A 19279-nucleotide genomic window follows, 5' to 3' on the forward strand; every position below is an offset into this window, starting at 1 on the left:
CTGGGTTAGTTTACCAAAATCATGAGTTTTCAATATATATTACTGTATATACTCGAGTATAAGCCTGTTCACGTATAAGCCGAACCCCTAAACTGAACTGGTAAAACTGTTATAAAGTGCATGACCCGCATATAAGCCGACCCATAATTTCTAGACTACCGGTACATCACAAAATGCACAAAGTGAGTTCTGAATACATTTATTTAGGCAAATCACATTATTAAATAAAATGAAAGTAAGAAAGCTAATTTATATGTTGAAATAAAAACAATTCTTAAGTGTTAAGTCTTAATGGAAATTTAATTAATCTTCATTCTAAAATCATGAATTATAAAAGTTCTATCACTGTTAGAATCCTTCAAAATTGGGCTCTGTATCAGACTCGCCAAACAGTTCACGAAACTCGGCTTCTGTTACGGGCGTGCTTTCATCATATACGTCATCATTGTCATCATGGTCATCCAATAGTGTGTTGTTCTCCTTCTTGCTCTCCTCATCATTGTCGGATTGAAATATAGCATCATCCTCTGTTCCATCCATGGCATTGATGATACAGCACTTCCTTAATGATTTTGCAATCATTTCTGATGGAATTGAGTCCCACGCTTCTTTTACCCACTTGGTGACCAAATTGATGTCCGGCCTCATTAAATTCCCACCTTTTGTCATTTTCACAGCCCCTGAACAAACCCATTCTGCCCACATCTTTCATGTGTTGTGACAGTTTATAACCTTGAGCAGAAACCATGTCCACTACCATATCTCATTAAACAATACATCTGAGAGTCGGCATGTATTAGTAAAGTCATTGGCATTGTGCAACAAAACAAACCTATTATCCCCAAGGCATTTACCACAGATAAAGCATATGGTAGCTATTGTACAACACTCTACCGCTAACAAACCACTTTGCTTTACAAACAACTAAACAACAGTAGTATATAAACTGTGGCTGCCGATTACTTCTAAAACACCTGTCAAAGAAATCCCACAAATTATATTGTTTTACAATTATTCATGCTGACTCGTATATTGCCCTGTTATTTACCCTTCCTAAGTGTGCACACAACAAACCCCTATGGAGCCTCTCGCTATTGTTCCTTTAAGACTATTGTACATGTATTTAAACTCTCTATCAAAATGTTTGTTGTATATACCTTCAGTATTATAATTCTTTTATTTTTTTATGTAGATTCTTTTCAAATTTACACTGAAATAAGCTAGCATGCATTTGTACAATACCGTAGAGTTTAATAATTACTGATTAGCTGAGGGTTAAATACTTGACTGGAGATTACTAATATGGTGGTTCTTTTGGAAAATACACGTACCACCATGGCTCAAATAACATGTATGGCTGCATTTTCTGGTGGATGGACATCTGTCAAATAGACGTCAAGTATGTTAAAACATGTTTTTCATTCATCATCGTACCACTTAAGTTAGAAAAAAAATATCTGTTTCACATCAGGACAGCACAAATCTTATGAGCCATGTGGCATCATTAGGCATGTGATCTCATCTTTGGTGATCGACAGAAACAATAAATACTGGAAATCGAGGGAAAAAAGTGTTAAAAATTTCAGACATGGACCTTGGCCCGCAGATAAGCCGACTCCCCTTCTTCCAGGCCTTATTTTTTTCCTAAATCTTTGGCTTATACGCGAGTATATATGGTACTCCTGTAATTTTATCTGTGGAGACCTTCATACCTTGATTTCACTTTCTTTATCTTCACACAGCCATACAGCTTTAATTGTGTCTGGGGATTTCTGGAATTGTACTGGAGTGAACTCCCCTTGTCTTACATCCACATAAAACATTACATCTGGGTCAAATGTAGGTGGTGTGACATCCACATAGAATCCATCAGAGGTTGATATGGTGTCAAGTCCTGACCCAAGCACAGCTCTGACTGTAAAAAGAATCAGAACAAACTAGATGAATGAGGAACTATTTAAATATCCCACCTCTCCGTCATCACACTCCTAACCCCATAATAAAAATGAGTCTACAGTCAAAACAGTGCATAACTATTCCAGAAACACTGAGGGTACTGTGATTGGTCAGTATTCAAGTGCGAAATTCATACATCTAGTAAAATTTTGCAGACTGTTTTTGAGAATACACATAATTCTATCATTTATTGCAACCAGCTGCAAGTCAAAAATGTCAACAAAACTGTTGCAAAAACTGCATAAGAAAGATTTGTCAGCATATGAATCTTTAGATGACTATAAAAATACATATCAAGTTTTGTAGTGAGCCATCAAGAATGCAAGACCAATTGCATTCACAAGATTCTGTTTTACAGGGCATTTGTTTCAGAACAAAAAGGGCAATAACCATACCAACAAGAGGCCCAAGTAAGCACAAGATTGTTCACCTGGCAATATCTGCTGAATAACCAAAAGCAAGCTCAGTTGACCATAAAATCTTGGCCAACTTAACAATCCTTTCTGTAGAAATTTCCTGTATGCTGTTGATTGCATATCATTTAGAAACAATTTGTACCAGATTGCTCTGGTTTTTATATCTTCATCAAGTGGTCAAATTGTGTTGAGCAGTTTTTCTGATGACATCTTTCAATGTTTTTCCAGTTTTAGTAACTTTGGACATCTCTGACACCAGACTGGCATCATTTGTATACAATTGAAAGGCCATTATACTAGGATGCTTTCTGGTCACATTCTATTCATTAGTTTTAGAGAAAAAGTAATTTAAGGAATTTTCTGTTTTTAATGATGGCCATATTTGATCTCAGATCAGAACCATCTGTACTGAAATGTCTTTATGTGAAGGAAGTTTTGTCAAGTCTGGTCCAATTCTATTTAGTGGTTTTGGGGAAGTAGCTGTTTCACGGTTTTAGTAATTTTCATAATGGTTCCTTTTCTGTTTGTAATAAAGGCAGCAAGGGCTGGATTAATGTCCTTGCAGGCCCTAGGTACTTTTATTTCATTGACCATTTTGGGTTATGCATTTTTATGGGGTTACCAATTTTGATGGGTAGATGGGTTATCAAATTTATCTTGATATGGTCATTAACAAAATATATTTATTCAAGAAGAGATCTTTGTTACAGTTTTTATGATACAAAGGAAAAAAAACATGGTCACATTTTTTTCCATAGGCCTTTCAGTTTACATAGGCCCTAGGCACATTGCCTACTGTGCCAATTGGATAATATGACCCTGAAGGTAGACTTATTTGAAGGCATACAGGCATCATTTGTACAATTTTGAAAGGTCTTCCTGCCAGGACACTATCTTACAAATTTTATCAAATTCTGTTCATTGGTTTTTGAGAAAGGCCATTTGAAATTTATTATATTTTAGTAATGGTGGCCATATTTTACAGTAGGTCAGCATAATTTGTGCAAATTTCAAAGCCCTTTATGCAAGGATGCACTCAGCCAAATTTTGTTAAAAAAAACTGGTTCAGTGTTTTTTGAGAATACATTTAAAATGCAACTGTTAGTGGACAAAGAGTGGTTCATGCATGATGCATACAGGGCCATGCCATAAGCTCACATGGCCTAAAGTGCAGGTGTGCTAAACATTGCAGGAGCATAATATATTTCATACTGGCACCACATTAATTTTGAATGAACTATATATCCTAAGAAGTCTTCGAGTGGGAACCCTATTTCAATACAATGAGCTGTTCAGCAGATGCAGTAATAGTATGATTTTCATAATGGCAGCCATGTTGGCCACACTGGAAAGACGATACGGCACTATTTTGATTCAGAACCAGCAAGACATCATAATTAAGTCTTTTAGTGAAAACCCCATGTAAATAACACCATCTATTCATGGTGGCCATATTGGAAGTCAGGCTGGTGCAATTTTCATTACGAGCAACCAGACATCATAAAACCTCTTCTAACAAAACTATAACCATATGATTCATCCATTCAGAAGGAATAGTATTAAAGATTTTAAAGATGTCCAACCTGTTGGCCATATAGAAAGTCTGATATGCACCATTTTTATTAGGACTAACAAGACCTTTGGATTAAATGCATGTATAAAGTTTCATGGTAATCCTTCCAATAGTTTAGGAGAAGTAGTGATAACAAACGGCAGATGACATTGACTGGATGATGGTAAACACGTAAGCTCTTCTGCTTAATGACCAGTATAGCTAAGAAAAATCACCACTGGCTAAAAAGTATTTCCAGGAATCTAAGGTATGACCATTTCTTGCTTGTCACTGCTGAGTGTTGAAACTATTACTATTGAACAATAACGAGATTTTAAAATTGGTGTTTGTGGTAAACATACAGAATGTAATCAGTATCATCTTCATTTTGGACCAACTATAAAAAATCTTTTAGTTAAAACCTGTGTCAATATTCCAATCCACCTAGGAGGAACTGAAATAACAAGATATTCAAGACAATTGCCATGGCAACCACAATCAAGGCCAGACTGACACCATTTTCATTCAGGATTAATTGGACATAATATGAAGTCTTTCAGTGTTTACATGACTTTCTATCTAGGAAGAGTAGTGAAAACTAGAAATCATAAGAAAAATTGTTTAGTGAGGACCCCTTGTTGATAGGACTATTCATTTAGCATGAGAAGCAATAATAAGATTGTTAAGATGGCCGCTGTAACAGGCATATTTAATGTAAAAGCAGCAAAATTTTCTGTTAGGATCTACTAGACCTTTGGATGAATTTTCTGCATGAAATTTTATGGCAATCCTCAAGTAGTTTAGAAGACAAAACAAACTGGTGTTAATGGAATATGATGGATGATGGACCACAGGCCATCCCCTACATGCCAACCCCACCCCCCACCAGGTATGAGCATAATTATTGCTATTATAAGTGGCAAAAAGCATAATTTGGCTGTAAAAGTTTAATCTATACATTACACTACCAGAATTACAGCACATATGACAGATATATTTTTACTACCAATTTGGTTCTGCAGCTGGTCAAAATTCTTGTCACAATGGGAAAAATCCATATGGATTAGAACAAGAACACAAACACAAAATATACTGAGAAATTATTTATGTTCAGGACTCACTTCAGCTAGCCTACATGTGTTACTTTTGCTGAATTATGATGAAATGGGATTCTACAATGATCATGGTCAGGTGTTCACAATGCTGTATTGCTCTCATATTCTTTTTTCAAACTTGGCAAAGCAGTGTTGATTTGTCCTTTTTCTGATTTGACATGTTTTGAAGTTTGAAAAGATTTTTCTGCTCTAACATTTTCCATTATATAACATCCACAACTCACAACGTAAAGAGTTTCACTAAACATCTAGCAATATTTTCTTCAAAAGTGTGGACTGGTTCACTAACTAGCTTATCAACAAAATGCATCTGTTAGGCAAAGTTCACATTTTAAGAAATCCATCTGTTTTCTTGGAAATGGGTCGTATACATTTGGAAAAAATAGCAAAATAAGGAAAGTACTCTTACACTATTCTTACGCAGCAGTCACCTATTTAAGAATATTCTAAAAAAAATTTGAGTGTAGTTAAAGAGATGATTTTGAAAATGACAAAACAACTTTTTATTGTACCATAAAAGTAACAATGTAGAAGTGATAGCAGAAATGTGATCTTGTGAAAAAGCAGTGATACTGGCATCTTGAAGTAGAAACTGGGACCAAGATTATACTACTTCTCTAAGTCCCACGTAGAAATAAATACACTGACAGTTTTATGATTTTATTAATCTCTTGAATTATGTACTGGTTTGACTGTATGCTATCCACACATTATGCTTATAAAAAAATGAACTCAGATAATTTGAACATCTTTACGACACCAAAAATATCCATGTTTTTGTCTTGAGATACTGAGGATGATCTCAAGTGCCATAAACTCAACTTGGAATTTCAATAATTTTGTCTTAGATATGTATGTGTTTTTACTTTACCAAACACACTATGACATCCCACAATTCGTTCAGTTGCTATTGACTCACTTTTCTCTGTGTGATTACCTGTAATGTAGTAAGTGGTAAGCATCATTTCTGTCCCATTGTCTGTCTGTTTCTCAGTCAATGGCTGGAGACTTAGCCCAGTGAGAGTGAAGGGAACCATGACAACTGCATCATTTCTACAGCTGCTGTCACAGTTGTATCTCGTGCAGGAGTTAGCACAGGGAATGCAAGGACTGTACACCTGCATACATAAAAGATGCAGTTCAAGGAATATACAGAGAATTATGCAAAACATATGTGAGAAGAGGAAGGAAAGTTTAGTTATTGAATCACTGAAATACTTGTTTTGACACACCACTCCTTTTGCAATCTCTCATTAGAGGTTATTAAATCATACAGTACCATTGGTCTGTGAATGAAAAATCTGGACTTTCATCTCAAGGGGCCTTCCAAAACAATGCTCGTTCAAAATCATACTTTACTGTATCCATGTGTTACATTGATTATTGTATCTGTAGAAGAGCTGGTCATGGCCTGCATGTCAAGCCTGCCGTGAGATCTATTCTAAATCAGAGACTAATCTATGGTGTGGTTGAGCATATGGACATATACATGGATGCCAAGGCAGGTTCAATGACAGGATAAAGTTACCTACTTCTGACACTATGCTATTTTGGTATCATTTGTGGCAAAAAAGGAAAACATCTTCATCCCATGGATGACCAATGAGCCAGAATGATGCAAGATAAAGAAAAATGCATAATTAAGCTATAATCTAAATATGATGAGGATGGAAAAATGGTCTTAAAATAAAAAAGGTAAGAAAAACAGTTTAACACTGATGCTGATGGGTGGCTCGATGAATGGATGGACATGCACATGGATACCAAAGTGATCTCTTTGTACAGCTTCTGCCATGGCAGGCTTGATAATAAACCTGTGACAGTGTAAACAAAATTAAATACCTTATGTATGGGTTATTTAATCTGTACTATTTGTACAGATGAGATGTTTAGACACTGGCCAACCAGTCTGCAAGTCAGCCAGTAAAATAATTTGTTCTCACATGTATTTCAGTACCTGTTCAATAATTTCTTATAACATGCTTCAAAGTAAATAAAGCCATAATTTTTTAATTTAAAAAAAATATTTTTTCTTCACATAAATGAATTAAATATTGCCAATCATAAATTTTCAATGAATGAATCCCATTCATGCTAACTTCTTTATGATGTGCCAGCAAAGGTTTGGCTCCAATATGACCTTAAGTTTGTTCAATACAAGAAAATATTGAATATTAACTTGATTGTACAATTATAGCATTAGTTTAAAATATATAACAAAGAAATGTTTTAAAGTGATTGTATGAATACATTTTCTTAATTTCTTTAACCAGTTAAATCTTAATGGCTGGAAGCTGATCACATGTATGAATTTTTGTACATTATGTAGATTGCTCATTTCAGTTGTGGATATCAAGTGAGATTATCCATGAGTACTGAGTTTCTGCATGACTGAAATTACATAATTAAACTTGAAAGCATGCATTTGAAAACTAATTTTGTTTTCTCAAAAGATTTTTGGCATTTTTAAATTTGGCAGGCAGAGGCAAGGTTTACAGAATAATATGATCAGTACTGGAGGCATCTTGACTCTTGTAACTTTTGTTGCTGTGGGTTCAACACCATTTTTTAGAACATGATAGGACTATATATACATAGCAGTCAGTATAACTGGTTGATGAAGAAACCGGGAAAATCCAAGTAAGAACCACTGACCCCTTCAAAGCTACTGGCAAGCTTTCTCACACTGGATGAACCCAAAACTTGAACCCATGTGGACAGAGGTAAGATGGCAGTGATTGGTAAAGGAAAGCACTTTAGGCCACTCTGTCACCTAAGAAATCTATATGTTTAAGTTGTAGTATGAGGAGAAGGGTTTAACAACACATCAGCACAATACTGACTATTATGTGCTTATTAAAATGTAAAGTTCTACAAAAAAATCTTTCCAAAGAAACGTAAAGGACTAAATGAAAATAGCTAAAGGGTAAATATGTTAAAATTCTGAAAAAGGTATATAAAATAAAGGATCATGTAAAATCATTAAAACATCTCCATAAAAATGTCAAGACTTTTTCTTGTGGTACATTATTATGTAAAAAACAAACCAGAAAAGCAAATTTTAAAAGTAAATTATGATTCTCTGAGAACACACACCCAATTACATACATTAGGATTATTTGCCTGCTACCTTGTGACTCCAGCCCTATTAAAAGATGAAAATTATCTTTCCCTGTCTATATCAACAGACAAAAGGCAATAACTCTTGCCCATTACCTCCCCTTGGCACCACCAGGTGTCACTAGTTTTTAGCTGAGCTAGATACTAAAAAGGATGTTCACATGGTGGGGTGGTTGTGAGGATTTTTAGGTAATGTGATTCGGTACGTATTCTTGGAGAAACATAATTTACTTAAAAATTTGCTTTCTCCTTCTAATATGTTCCCCAATCGCATTTCGTTAGGAGAATAACAGGAGGGGATGCTGAGCATCTGACCTCTACCTTGGGTATCCTTCAAGGAAAGAATTAATGAAGTCCCCCATGTGAACAATAATTCATTCTCCTAATTACTGGTACATAAGCAACACAACCTGGGGTCACTTCACCTGTGACACTAACATATGGTTACGATGATTATTGAAATCTTCTTGCCTACAAAATTTCAACAGTGAATCCAGCAAACCTAACAGGATGTGTTGCTTGATCCAGTTGGGTCTGATGGCCATATGTGCTGCCACCACTGGACCATCCATATTTGAGGTTGCCTCTGATCTGGTGAGATGTCAGAGTACATCAATCATGAATTTTTCAGCCATGAAGAAAGGGCTTAAAGCACAATATCCTGTGTTCTGGCTCACACTGGAAGGAAAAGGCATTTGTCCATGTTCTTCAAGTTAGTGCTTGAGAGTGTGAACAGGATTTTGCATGGCTGCTGTTCTCTACCTGACTATAGAAGAGAGCAAGCAAGTGATGACTCTTTGATTAGCGAGAGATGATAACCTATTTTGGGCTATGAAGCCTGATTGTGTCAAGAGAACCAGCGATCCCTGGTCAACATAAAGGGCATGCAGCTCTTAACCTCCATGCAAAAGCTAAAGCTATCAGTAAACATGACATGTATGATAATGACTTTAGCAAAGTATAGGCTAGAGGTCCAAAAGGATTCGAACTGAGCATTGTTAAAACCAAGGATTGGTTCCATTTGGAGATAAAATGAGGGATACTGGTCGATTAAGACCAATATTGTCTAAAAGATCCAATAAGTCTATATCCTACCCAAAACATGTCTGCCATGATGCCAGAATGTGTCCAATATCATGGTTTGGTAGCCTTTGGTAGAGGCTGTGGCCTAACTGTTTCTCCTCAAAGAGCCAGAGAAAAATCTGCCAGTTGAGGGATGGAGGCATGCAGAGGGATGATGTCATTGGTATGGCACCAGTACCTGGAAACACATCACTTTCCCTCATAAGCCATTATCAGAGTGGAGGGTCTTCTTGCTCTTGAGATTCTCTCCACTATTGAAGGTTTGAATTGTTTGTTTCATAAGACTATCCTGGTAAGAGCTAGCCAAGTGTGTAGAAGAAGAGGACAGGGAAGGACCACCTCTGACAGTCAATGCTGAAGAAGATTCAGGTTGGCAGGAATCTTCCTGGGCATATATATTGCTAGAACGAGTAGATCAGTGACTTGTCCCATCTGAGAGGGGCTATCAGAATGATCTTGCCATTCTGACCACCTAACTTCTGGATTATTTCCAGACTCAGTACCATGGGAGGGGTGGCAAATGCCCACAAACCCTCCCAAATGATTGACAGTGCATCCACAGCTGAAGCTTTTGGGTGTGGATCAGGAGAGATGAAGGCAGGTAGCTTGTGATTCCACCTTATTGCCAGGAGGTCGATCATCAGAAGTTTTTGAATTGCGAAAATCCAAGTGAAGACCACCTGATGGAGAGAACATTCCATGTGAAGGACTTGGCTACTTCTGGATTGAGTCTTGGCCAAGACACTGAGTCTTCCAGGAATGTGTCTGATTCATATGTTGATATGGAGATTATTGCATTAACATAGGAACTGCCAAATCAAAACACACAGGTCAGGTGATGTTTGCCTACCTGTTTGAGGAGATAGGTCACTAACAGAGAGTTGTCAGACCTAATGAGGACCATTTCTGCCTCAGAGTCAATCTTTTCAGAAGTGAAAGGCATTGAAGACAGCCTTTATTTCTAGGGTGTTGATGTGTAAAGGCTGTTTGTCTGTCTGGCTCCCACATGTTGCTGACTGTAGTGAAGATTGGCAACAAGTAGGCACCCCAACTATGCACACTGGCATCAGCACCTACCATTATTTATGATTGGGGTTTCTCCAGCAGGATTCACATGGTCCAGTGACCTGGGTTGCTTCACTGATGCGGGAATGATCATATCTTGGGCATGATCATAACTGTTTGATCAATGGGACTTGAAATGGGGTGCCATTGTGATGGCAAGGTCTGCAAAGAAATAAACGGCCAAGCGGGATCAAGTCTGCTGCCGCTTTGAATAAACCAAGGAGTTGAAAAAACTCTCTTGTTGAAATCCATGTCTTGTTGGAAATGGACTTGATCAATTTGGTGATTCAGTTAATGCAAAAACAAAGAAGCCACACCAAATTCTGGTTTCTTAAGAAGTCCATACCGAGATAGACAAAGTTCTGGGATGGACAGAGGTCTGACATTCCCAGTTCAATAAGAAGCCTACATGATCTAGAAGAGAAAGAAATCATTCCTGCCTTGGAGTAAGATAGAATTTACCATGTGTTTCTCTAGGATGTCCATGTACACTGTTGTCATTGCAGATGATGTCATCAGGAACAGGAAACTGACAGTATCCATAATCTGAATAAAAGCCCAGGGGCTGATGTCAAAGTCAAAAAGAAAAATGGTGAACTGATCAACTGTGTCACAGTAAGCAAAACACAGAAAATATTCATGACACGGGATGGATAGGAATGTGAAAAATATGTGTCAGTCAGATCAAGATTGACAGCAAACACATCCCATCAAACAGAGAGGTAGACTGAACTTGCCATCTACATCTTGAATTGGTTGAAGCAACTCAGTCGATGGTAGGTCCCAACTTGCTGTTTGCTTTTTGTAAAAGAAACAGTCATGGGGATTACGGCCTTGAACAAGCTCCACTGCTTGTTTTTATCAGTTGCTGTATCTCTTGTTGGAGAAAGGCATCCTTCTCCCAATCTAACAGTATATTCATGAAGAGGGGAGAGGAAGAGGGGGGAGAAGATTGTTGATCAACAAAACCCAAAGCCCCTTTAAATTACCTGGTTTACCCCCACCCCATTCTCAGGGAATGGGGAGATCCAGTGAGCTCAAAAATAGGTTTCTTACCACCTCTGTATGATTGCTTCCAAGAGATCGATGTTGGTGCACATGTGACTGAGAATATCCCCTGTTCTGAGGCCACATAACATGCCTTCACACTCATGGGGACTGAGTGGTTCCAAATGCTTGTGTGGGTTAAGCAGCAAGGTGGAGGGGAAGTTCCTGAGCTGCATGCCTCTGAACTTCCTCTATTCTTCCTCCAAAGCAACAGTGACCTGAACAGGGTCATCCAAAAAGGGAGGATATGATATAGTTGGAGAGATGTGGATCACACACATGCGACACATCATATCAAGATTAGATTGGTCGGACTCATCAAAGTATTGGCCATTGTATGGTAAAGAGACCCGGTCACTGACCCTAGCAATCATGACCATTGCTTCCTATGTATGTTGACTGGTGGGTGTCTGCAACAACATCCTGAACCAGTTTTGATGGGCATGGTACAGATATGTCTGCTCTAAACAGATGAGCGTATATATGAAGAGCTACTACATTCTTGTCAAGTGCCAGGAGATCAGTTCTGAAGGCATTTCACCTTAAGTCCATCTGATCCTCCTCATTGAGATCTACCAATTCTTTAGAGCAGTGGTAAGGGTGGAGGGCATTCTGAAGTAGCCAACACCCTAAAAATGTGCTTGACAGCAGCTTGAAAGCTAAACTTCAGTCTGTTCCATGGTCGAATCTGAGTAAGATATGATGGATGGTGGGTCTGAAGGAGTTTTTTTGTCAACCTCACTGTGTGCCAAGACCCAACTTGGTTTACTTGCAGTGCTTGAGAAGACATACCAGATGGTATGAAGACTCAATTCCATCCCTATGAAAACATCACCAGCTCTCCCTTGTGGATAAACAGTGAACATATGGAAGTCCAGCACTGTGGGCTGGTTTGCCCAGTATATGGTCTGCCTGGTAGCTTGTGGTATTGAAGACAGTATGGCTATCTCCAGTACTGGCCACTCCAAAGGCCTGGCTGGACAGACAGATTTCTCAATTAAATCTCTGTCATGGAAAGGGCATGTCAATGACAGAGTGGTTGGACTGACAGATCTGTCATTAAGAACATAGTTGGCTGGAACAATTTGATGAAAACATCCCCATGTTGGAATGGCTGGATGGCCAGAGACAGTACATTTTTAATATGCATTAGATCCAATGGATATAGTGTGAACAGCATGTGGTCAGCATGGATGCTGGCAGTATAAAGGATGGTCCACAATCACTGGTACTGGTTGCACCAAAGGCCTGGCTGAATGGACAGATTTCTTATTAAAATCTCCAGTATAGTAATGATAAGATGCTGATGGCACTGCTAGGTGGACAGATCTATTACAATGATCCCCATATGAACTATTTGGATGGACCATTTCAACAAAAAGATCCTCATGCTGGGATGGCTTGACTGCCAATGTCAGCTGGATGATTGGTGATGTCTGGATGTCTGGTAACGGTATGGCAGTATTATGAGTTGGATCCAATGGATCCAGCATGAACCTCGTGCACCCTGACTTACAAAACTAAATGCCATGCTTGGACATGTGGCAGCCTCAAGCCTCGTGGGCTGCCTAAAATTGAGGAATACTAAAAAATGAATTAGTATCGCTAACAAAAAAACCTAGACCTAGAAATCGATGAGCCATAACAACATCTGGAGTTCCAAAACCAGTAAAGAAAAGGAATCTTACTGGATACACTGCCTTAGAACATTGAAACCAAGTGGTTTAAAACAGGAAGACTAGAAAAAGACAGACATGCACAAATAAAATTATCTTTTGCAGCCGACACATTTTCTTTTAAATAATCCTCTACATTCGCTTAATAGCCTATCATTACTACTACAACAATGAAACATTTGGGATATAATTTGTGCTTACATAAATTTACATAAAATAAGAGATGTAGTTATTGCTCCTCAATTTCTAGGTCAATAAAAATTATTTACCTGCATCTGCAACAAGTTGAAATAAACTAGTGGAAACATAATATATTTAAAGGTTTAAATCCTGTAGAAACAGCCATGTGAAGTTTTGAAAACACAATGGTTTTTGTGTTTTATTTGTTTGTCTTGTCTATGTTTTGTATTTGCCTTTGAAAAAGACTCATTGAGAGTCAAAAGCACTTAGGCTAGCTAGACACTAGTTTTACACTGTTCGTTGTCAGTTTATTGCATATATATAATAAGTCAGTAAGTGAGTTTAGGGGATGAAAAAAATCTTGTTATTTTGTAAACTTGTTTTTACATAGCTCATATTTCTCTATGATTTAAGATTATATTTTAAGATCATTATTTACTGGATGTAAGCATGTTTTCTTATAACTGAGTTTAGGACATTAGCTTTTCACTTGAAAATTCCAAATCTTGTTGAGAACACAGAATCTTCAAGAAATGAATTTTTAACCATCATCCTGGTCTTGATACACCGCTCCCTCGATAACTTGCGCCCGGATAACTCGCCATCCCGCTTTTAACGTGGAGTCCGTCTTGGCTCCCAATTTTTTCCAGAGAAAATGTATTTAAAATATCTTTAAAATATGCTGAACATCAAAAAATTACGATAAGAATTGATAAATTAAACCTTCATATATTGCTCGTTTTATCTCGAAAATGGTGATTAAAGCCTGTAAAAATATAATCCATATTTTAAAATTTGCAAGTTCTAAATAAGAATTAATTTCAGAGATCTCGAAAACGCTTAATTACGCATATTTGGACGCCAATTTTTGATCTGGGACGCAGAAAATCACTGAGGCGGGAGTCCTCTGTACGCATGTAATAGGTGTGCGGGAAAATTCAAAGATCTGACGGTCCTGTTTCAGCCACCTACTTTGTGGGAAAATGTGTTGATCAGTTAACTGTGCTGATATTTACAATGACAGAATTCAGTGACTGAAAGACTCTTTGATGTACATAAATGTTGCCATTTTATGAGTACATAAAAAAGAACATGATGCAATAGCTAGACAGCTAGTTCAAAGGCTTTGACTGGCAGCTGGGTGAGAAAATGTACTGATATTTAGTGATTCAATTCAGAGGCAGAAAGACCCAGTTTTGAAATCCTAGCGAGACCTCTGTTTCAAGATATCATATATTATGTAAGTTTTTATGATAAATAGTTGTCAGTATACTGTAAATAAACAGTCTGGTGAAATAGCGATCAATGAAAACTTCTGGTAAATGCTAACAGGTGGCAACAGAGAATGAAATAAACACCAATTAAACGTCTTCCTGTGTGAAAGTCACGTTCTAATCCTTTAATTCCGTTTCAGTGTAAACATTATAATCACAACATATTCTGTTCATTGAAAACATGAAAAGAGTCAATCGACCGTCACATCGAAACCCGTGAGTACTTCTGTGAGAACCTAATTACATGCCGGCTTTGTTTTGATCAACAACTTGGGGAAGTGTTTGTTGCATTAAAAAATTGATTACAAGAGACCTAGGGTGCTGAATTAAGGGTCTTGGAGCTGCCTTTGACGTAAAGCAAAACAGTAACAGAAACAGCGATGATGATAGTGACTTCGAAGGTTTCAGTGAAACTGATGTCATTAATGCCGAGGCTGTTTGGGAGAAATTCGTACAGACTCATGGTCCTGAGATGGGCGTTTCTCTTGATGATATGGAGGAGTGGATTTGTACTGACAATGATTGCCCCACAGCTGAATACATGTCAGATGAAACAATAATTAATTCTATAACGAACAAATTTGCAGCAGAAGACGATTCTAACTGGAGTAACACAAGTGTTGAAAGTGATGCAGACGCAGATGTTGCACCACCTCCCCTCTCTGCACAGGAAGCAATCAAAAATATATTTTGATATTGCCATAAGGTGGCTTGAGACCCAAAATGTTGACTACATAAAGCTCATGCAGCTGAGAAATCTGAGGGATTTTGCTCGGTGGCAGAGTAACCAAGGAGTAACACACACACACAAAATTAACTGATTTTTTCAAAAGGTGAATTGATATTTGTCAAGAGTGGCACGAACGGCAAGTATTAACTTGTTCTAATTTACGTTGTTTTAAATTTGTAGACCAATTAAATATGTTAGTACATGTACTGATTAACCCTTGTTTTTTTGTTTTCCATTTTACTTCTATCACATTCAAATCTATCTATCTATCTATCGTTCAATTGACACTGTTTCTCGAAAAGAGTCGATCTTTTGTATATAAAAAAACGTCTAATTTGGATCAAACAATAAAACTAGAATGTATCCAATTCAACATAAAAATTAGTGATGTAGTACACAATGTGTAAAGTGGTATACATGTTAAGCGAACGGAAACCACATGGAATAATGTTTTCGATGATCGCCTCAATATACTGTAATTTATCCTGAAATTAATGTTGCCCTATGAGGAAATAATACATAAAGTACGCCGTTATGAAGAGATATTTATTCACAGTTAATCTCAGCACAATTATAAAGTGAGTATTCAACACTATAATCTGCCTACCCCCCTCCTTATTTTTCTTTTATGTCGTCAATCACTTCATTGGTTTTGGGCTTATATTATAGGTCCCTCGATAACTCGCTCCTCACTTATAGTGCGGTCAATGTTTCTGGACCCCGATGTGTGTGAGTTATCGAGGGAGTGGTGTTTTGGAAGAAGTAAACAGAATTGTGAAATAAATTACTTGTTGAATTTTACCAAACTTGTTGGTTTTAGCTCTTAGCTGTTACTCCGTTTAAGACCACATATATTGTAAAATGGTCACTACCACAGATATCATGACTAACTTCCTAAGAGAAGTAAAGAAAATGTAGTAGTACTAGTAGTGTTTATTGGCACATCAGCACACTACTGTCTAAATTTTGCTAATCAGAAGGAAAGAAATGTGAAGAAGAAAAAAATACCTTCAAAAAATACAAACATGTGGTTCTAAACAATGAGAGTTAAGAGGTAAATTGACGTTAGAATTCTGTAATGTGTATACAAAATAAAAGATCAAGGTGAAACATGTAAAAACTGTAAAACTTATAGTCCAAAATTGTTATATAAGCTGCACTCTCTCAAAAAATACAAACTTTTCTTTGGTTGTGAATGATCATATAGGTTCTACACAGAGTTCACATGAAAAAAGGTCTACCACACAGGGTTGATATAATGGAGTAGCACACTTTGGCTGGATGTAGGTAGGTACACAATTAATTATTAAAAGGTAAAGAATGTGTTTAAAAGTAATCATCTATTTCTTCCTTTTCATAGAGGTAAGGTCTTAAAGAGGGGAAGTTGTTTTGGGAAGATTGGCATTGAGGTCAGCTTCTCTCAATGATGCTGAAAATGAAATTCGTTCAAGATCTCATCAATAGCAAGCAGCATATAAAATCAGGTTGAAATTCAACAATCCTCAGTAAAGTAATGCTTAAGAAACCAGGAGGATGGGCAATCAGGGACCATAACTCTTGCAAATCATGTTGTGGAACACTTGAAATAAAGCTCATCTCATGTCTCATGACAGAAAGGTCAATGCAGAATTTACAATCAAAGAATCTTCAGTAAAGTTATGCTGCAGAAACATAGTTAGAAGAATGGGAAATCAGGGACCATAATTCCTTCCAATGAAGTTGTGTAATGCTGGAAATTAAATTCATTCAATGGTTCATCTATATAAAAATGCATGCAAAAGGTTTTCTGAAATCCATCAAAGAAATGGTAAAAAAATGCTATAGAAACTAAAGTCCAGAGGATGAACAATCAGAGAGAATAACTCCAGTAAAAGAAATCATGGAATACTGGAAATCTAATTCATTCAAGGTGATATCAATATAAAGCTGCCCAATAAATCAGACTGAAATCCAACAAACCTAGGTAAATTTATGCTGCAAAGACCAGGCAGATGGCCAAGAAATCAGGAGCCATAACTCCTTTAAATGAGGTCATTGAATCCTGGAAATCAAACTCATTCAAGGTCTAATCAAAAGAAACAAGTGTGTGAAATCTGATTGAAATCCAACAAATTGGGGTCTAGTTATATTGCAGAAACTTAAACACGAGGAGGCTGGGCAATCTGGAAACATCATTCCCATAATAAGTCATGGAATTCTGGAAAACTAACTCATGAAAGGATCATCAATATAAAGCTGCATGCCAATTCTGTTTTAAATTCAATAACTTTCAGTGAAGTCATATTGTGGAAACCAAAGTCTGGAGGCCAAGCAATCAGGAACAAATAACTACTCCAAAAAAGGACACAGAAAGCTAAAAATTGAATTCTTCAAGGTCTACTGTATATGAAGCCACATACCAAATTTAGTTAAAATGCAACAATTCTCAGAAAATTATCTTGCAGGAACCTATTACTGATGTATGGCTGGGTAGATGGATGTAGTTGCTACAGGGTTTTACTGTCTTCACTAAGTGGGACACTAACTAAGGAATATAGAAAGCAGATAAACAAGCAACAGGATTCAATGGCCAAAAGATTCATAGCAAATTATACACTATTTACCTCAGTAAATTGTAAAATGCTTGTATCACCCGTGGTTGTTCCAATCCCAGCCTCATACTTCACAATGGCATTAGTGGCACCTCTGAAGGGGGCTCCATATCGACACAAATCAGATGGAGGGAACTTCAGCTCCCGAAACGTAGCTCTTGTCGACCAAAGGTCAAATATATTATGCAAATTAGGTAGGTAATTGTTTCTGTTCCATACATGAAGAACAAGCTGTGTTTTGTTGCTAAGGATTGGTATGCCACAAAGCATAGTGAGTTCCTCTCCATCTGCATATACTTTAAGACACCATGTTGGCTGAAAGAATAATTTTTAATACTACAAAACATTTGGCATGTAAATAATAAATAATAAGTTAGCTTGTGAAACTAAAACACTGACAAAATTTCATGAGATTACAACAAAAGTTAATTTAATTATCATAGAAAAGTGATATTGTTATTTGGTTATAAATTGTTTTCTTCACACAAAGGCATCTTGAAGTTTCATTTAATATTTATTCTGAAGAAGAATAATTCTTCTTGACAGGGATTATAGCCTACTGGAAGCTACTTATAAACATGCCTAGATATGATAGACATTACATATTCATGCCATTATTTAAAATATACCAGAACTTACTGTTTGAATGAATGACAAATCCAGCACAAATTATGAGTGTGCCTGGTCATTAAAGTTTTGAATATCTAAATCCTGCGTATGATTAATAAATTATCAAGAGATTTTATTGTACTATAACTAATCCCAATTTTACACTTTTTTCCTCAAGTATCAATTTCTTCACATACCATGGGAATTTTTTATACAAATAAAAAAATAATATAATTCAAACAAATTTTCAATTACATTTCTTAAAAGGTAAAATTCCAAAGATTTGTATCCCTCTGCTTCCATAGCACAATTTAGAATTTTAGAACTTCAAAAGAATTTTGAATAGATAATGGAAAGCAGGTCACAATAACCTACTTCTTTTGTACAACATATACCTATATGCAGAGTTAAACACAGCAAATTTAGTAGGTATTAAGATATCCAAACTGGGACATGGTTTGAAGAACATGACTCTCTAGGCTTGAGTTTGAGTTTGAACAATAGCTTGAATTCTCCACCAATAAAGATTTAAATTGATTTCTTGAAAAGTAAAGTCATGTGCTTTGGGTAAACAAAACCTCCAGCTCAAACTCAAACTTATAAGTTTTAAAATATCAGATCATGGGAAACAAGAACTTTTTAATTAATAAGGTTACATAAATCTTACACTGAAAGTAAATCAGGGAGACCTTCACCCCATGATGCAACCTCAATGAATGCTTGGTCAAACTACATGTACTGAAATAAAAGTTGGGCATGGACTGATATAAAAGATACTGCCTGGTTAGTGATGAATGAATGACAAATTCAAAAAAACAAAATAAATATTTTATATACCAAATCCTTCTCTACTGCTAAGGGTATA

At 36.7% G+C, this 19279-nt stretch overlaps 1 protein-coding gene across 1 annotated transcript in view; it reads right to left on the reverse strand.

Moving 5' to 3' along the window:
• The window catches only part of LOC149805056 (uncharacterized), a 374091-nt gene that overhangs the window by 54177 nt on the left and 300635 nt on the right, over positions 1-19279 (reverse strand). The window contains exons 78-80 of the mRNA XM_089946913.1: positions 17818-18120; positions 5977-6157; positions 1713-1915 (exon numbers count right to left, since the gene is read on the reverse strand). Coding sequence (XP_089803039.1) covers positions 1713-1915; positions 5977-6157; positions 17818-18120 — 687 coding nt within the window. The remainder of the gene's footprint in view (positions 1-1712; positions 1916-5976; positions 6158-17817; positions 18121-19279) is intronic.

This window comes from Sinohyriopsis cumingii, chromosome 2, assembly GCF_028554795.1.
Source record: "Sinohyriopsis cumingii isolate HCF-2022 chromosome 2, ASM2855479v2, whole genome shotgun sequence".
Lineage (NCBI taxonomy): Eukaryota > Metazoa > Mollusca > Bivalvia > Unionida > Unionidae > Sinohyriopsis > Sinohyriopsis cumingii.